The 4827-nt window shown below is 34.6% G+C and overlaps 1 protein-coding gene across 1 annotated transcript in view; it reads right to left on the bottom strand.

Moving 5' to 3' along the window:
* Nucleotides 1-3459: 3459 nt before the first annotated feature.
* LOC107671258 (metalloproteinase inhibitor 2-like) overlaps nucleotides 3460-4827 on the bottom strand; it is a 7265-nt gene continuing 5897 nt past the window's right edge. Inside the window, exons 3-5 of the mRNA XM_016464156.1 lie at nucleotides 4184-4292; nucleotides 3942-4066; nucleotides 3460-3858 (exon numbers count right to left, since the gene is read on the bottom strand). Of these exons, the coding sequence (XP_016319642.1) occupies nucleotides 3661-3858; nucleotides 3942-4066; nucleotides 4184-4292 (432 nt within the window). The 3' untranslated portion in view covers nucleotides 3460-3660. The remainder of the gene's footprint in view (nucleotides 3859-3941; nucleotides 4067-4183; nucleotides 4293-4827) is intronic.

The raw sequence follows: 4827 nt of genomic DNA, 5'->3' as shown, positions 1-4827 counted from the left end.
TCGACTGATATGTTCTCAGAATTGCGAGTTTATATCTCACAATTCTGAGAAAAAAAGTCAGAATTGCGAGAAAAAAAGTCAGAATTGTGAGTTTTTATCTCACAATTCTGTGAAAAAAAGTCAGAATTGTGAGATAAAAAGTCAGTTTTTTTCAGTGGCGGAAATGGGCTTCCATACTGTCACACCACATTACAGTTTTTGTTTTTTTTAATGCTTACATAGTTTTTGAAACTATGGCTTCGTTTCTCAAAACTCTACACACAAAACCACAAACCACACACACAACTTGCCAAACGTCACACATCTTGCCAAAAGCAAACACTTCTTTTTCAAAACTATTTGAACTCTTCTAAAAATGGTATTTTTGCATAGTAACTCAACACACAAACATAAAACAATTAGCCACATGCACGCCACACTACACACAGATGTGAACAATGTAAAACACCTCTCTTGTGTGCCTTTGGCTTGTTCAGAGTGGAGCACAGGAGTTTGGCATAGCACTCAACACATACATGCATATGCACATATACACTGTATATACAGTATGCATGTACAACTGATGGATTTTACACAATTATGCAACTGAACTGAATACAGAGCTGATTTGAGCTGTATAATGACACTATTGACTTGCTGCTTTACGGCAGAATTTGAAATTGAAACTATTGTGAAGCTGCTGTGAAACAGTCTGTATTGTATAAAGCGCTTTAGAAATAAAGTTGACATTCTGACTTTGCTTGTATGCATATTCAGTGTGTGTGTGTGTGTGTGCGTGTGTGTGTGTGTGTGTGTATATATACACACACATAATATATAATCAAGATATACATACACACACACACTGTAAACAGAAATGCAAGGGGTAAAAATAATTTCTCAAAACACTGAGGTTTGATTTCTAAGTGAACAAATTCTGTATGTTTTCACACATGATGACTGGCTGTAGGTCATCAGTAAAGGAGTGTGGCATTTAGATGGCAGTTTCCCAAATGAAACAAAAGAGCTGTTAGTTTTGAATGATGTGTGTAATGTAGAGAACTGAGCTTAGAGTTTTGCAAAAATGTTGTTTCACAATAGCAAACTGAGTTTAAAGCATGTAGCCTATAATGCGCTTGTAGTTCTGCAGACTGAGCGCGCCTCAAGTACCACTTTTAGTGTCTAGGCAATTCTAAAAAACTGTAATAACTGATATGTTTGATATGTTATATATGTTCTTATTCAGTGATAAGTGAGAACATTATAGGCTACAAGATCATATAAATGATGATAAATATTTATGATTATGCCAGTAAAACAATCACTGTTCTTTAAATGAAACACTATGAAAACATACAACTTAATAATAATAAGTTAATTTTCGTCTTGTACAATGACAATATATTTATAATATGTGACCCTGGAGCACAAAAGCAGTCTTAAGTCGCTGGGGTATATTTGTAGCAATAGCCAAAAATACATTGTATGGGTCAAAATTATTGATTTTTCTTTTATGCCAAAAATCATTAGGATATTAAGTAAAGATCATGTTGCATGAAGATATTTTGTACATTTCCTACTGTAAATATATTAAAACTTAATTTTTGATTAGTAATATGCATTGCTAAGAACTTCATTTGGACAACTTTAAAGACAATTTTCTCAATATTTTGATTTTTTTGCACTCTCAGATTCCAGATTTTCAAATAGTTGTATCTCGGCCAAATATTGTCCTATCCTATCAAACCACACATCAATGGAAAGATTATTTATTCAGCTTTCAGATGATGTATAACGCTCAATTTCGAAAAATTGACACTTAAGACTGGTTTTGTGGTCCAGGGTCACAAATAATTTTTGCACACATGTTCTTATAATGTCATAAATATATAGTTGACTTTATATTTTAAGAGGGTCATTCACAAGGGCACCATCATTTGAGGGGGTACATGAGCTGCATATATTAATGACCAGATACTGAAAAATATTAATTGTTCAGTGGACATTTCTGCTCCTTTATTCATGAACATCATAACAGTCAATGGGTATCAATAAGTTTTAAAAGGCATGCAAAGGCTATCTCTCAACAAGTCTTCCCAAGTGGTTCCAGCACTGGAAATCTCACACTACTTCAAAAAAGGATGAAACGCAAGCGAAAGAAATGTACAAAAATATCATGGGGGGGAAAAAAACTCTAAAACATTTCAAAGCCTTGCTAGATATAATTCTTAATAAATGTAGTTTGCTATGAAGAATGCAGAGTCATAAAATAAAAGCAAACCAATTTAACCACTTTAAACCAACAACAACACTGCACATACAACTGCATATATTTCTGGACACATTCAAAGCAGAATAATTTTGATATAAATTAGAAAATCCTGTATATATTACAAAATACATAAATTATTGCCAGATCTATGTATGTTGCTATATGCACAGTACAGTATAGAATTTACATCTCACTTATGATTTACATTCCTTAGACACCCATGAACTCAATTCACTTTCTGATGTACACTACCACGCAAAGATCTGGACACACCTACTAATTCTGATTATACCAGTTCTTTAGTATTACTATTTTCTCCATTTTAGAATAATAGTTAAGTCAAAACTATGAAATAATACAAAGTATGGGAATTATGTAGTGACAAAAAACAATGTTCTATATATATATATATATGTGTGTGCATGTGTGTGTGTGTGTGTGTGTGGGTGGGTGTAACATTTATTTAAATTTAAGCAGAGAAACACAAATTTAGTCAAGCGTGTCCAAAATTTTGATTGGTAGTTTATCTCAAATTATAAAAGATCATTTTTTTTCTTTATGATGGCAATTTCTCCAGAAATTTGACATAAACTAGCTTGTCTGCAAAGCCTTCTAATCATCTGTCCCATGTATCTTTATGGCACAATTACTTCAGTCTTTCTGCTTTACACTGTAAGAATAAAATTGACAGCATAAAAGATGAAAAACTCTTTGCTCAAGCTGTGCTTGAGGAACTGAAAAACAATGTTGTAACCAATTTCCTCTTTATTGGAGAGCAAAAATCTAGCAAAAAAACACTTGGGTTCTCAAAGTGCTTAAGAGAAACTTTTCTGCCTGTCATTTCAACACTAGAGGTAAGATTCAATTCATATATTAACATGCAACCAAATGTATGCATTCTGTCATGCCTTGGAAAATATCACACATACATTTCTGCACCACAATTCACCCTAAAATCAAAAGGAAAATATAGAACATTATATTTTGCATTATATTTCCAGCATATATTCCCCATCCCATCGTAGCATGTCTGAATGTTTACACTTTATTAGTTTGTTTGTAATTCTCATTCTCTATGATCTAAATACTGCAATACAATAATGAGAATATATATTTGTAATACCATAATGAAAACTGGACGACTGGCATTTTTATTATCTTTTAAACTTTATTTTCTCGATGCAAAATATGATTCATTATTTTTTTTTAATTCATTCATTCATACAAAAATATTACCATATTATATATTTTTTCTTTTGAATTTGCGTTGACACTATAATGGCCCAAACATGTTCTTGACAGGTTTCATGAGCTCTAGAATGCATTTGCAGAATTAAGGTGTGAGTTTAAGGTCAGGTAAGCTGTGTTGTGGGGGATTTTCTGAATGAGAGATCGAGCTGAGGACTTGTTTATGGGTCCTCAATGTCCATGAACTCTCTTTTAGGTGGGGTAGATCCACGGTACCAGGCACAGCTGCTGTCACTCCTCTTAATGCAGGTGTAGTGCTGAGCCTGTGTACCCTGAACTGTTCCCTCCAGCACCCAGTCAGTCCAAAGACACTCTGTGGGGTTGTTAATGGAACAGGGAATCGTAGGACACTGGATGACCTGCACAAAGACAAGAGAAGAGCTGTGAGAACGTGAAGACAGAAGAGCGATGGATGGATGGATGGATAGATAGATAGCAATACCTTGCAATCACATCCCATCTGGTAGCGCTGACCCAAGCTCTTTTTCTGTGTCAGACTCAGAGACTCCCAAGATTCAATGTAGTCGCAAAGATTTATACGCAATGTGCCATTTGAATCCATATTACCTGTGCAGATTAAAGAGATGGTGTTGGTATAAAGGTGCCACTGAAGTTTCTACAGTTTACAGAAGCAAATGCTGTTTCTCGAACACTATTTTTCACAACATGTTAATTGACTCTTACCAGTAATCAGGTATTCCTTTTGGCCACTGCTCTCGAGATTGACCCCGCACAAAGCTGATGAGGGGCCCGTGAAGATGGCATCAATATCTCCGTCAGGACCCTTAAACATCTAGTGAAAGAAGATTGCATGAAGAAGTCAAGAAACTGTCATGGCTTTCTCGTTTGGTTTAATATTGTAAACATTCTGTTTTCGTGTATCAGAATTACAGTCAATGAAAGATTACGATTTGAAAGAACAGTTAACGTCTTTGTGGCGCTAATAATTACAAATTATATTTGGTATGCCGTCTTTGTTTTTCAGTATTTTGCAAAGAAAATAATAAGGTAAATTTATAATATAAAGATATTACATACGTATGAAGAATTTATGTAGCTATTTTTTTATGTAGCATTCTGATAACATTAGCAACAAAGTCGATCATAGATTCATTTTTGGCAAGCTAGGCTTATTAGAAAAACGTGCCTGTGGCAAAATGCAAAATGCTATTTTAGCTTGCTTCTACAAGTCTTTGAGGTCTTTATTTGTGACTCGTGTCCATACCTAAGCGTTTCGCATCTTATGGCACTTTTCCACTGCATGGTACGGCACGGTACGGTTTGGTACGGTTCACTTTTGGGGGGTTTTCCACTGGGTACAGTACCTG

The sequence above is a fragment of the Sinocyclocheilus anshuiensis genome, unplaced genomic scaffold (assembly GCF_001515605.1).
Source record: "Sinocyclocheilus anshuiensis isolate Anshui unplaced genomic scaffold, SAMN03320099.WGS_v1.1 scaffold2670, whole genome shotgun sequence".
NCBI classification, from domain to species: domain Eukaryota; kingdom Metazoa; phylum Chordata; class Actinopteri; order Cypriniformes; family Cyprinidae; genus Sinocyclocheilus; species Sinocyclocheilus anshuiensis.
This window is presented reverse-complemented; position numbering and strand designations above follow the sequence as displayed.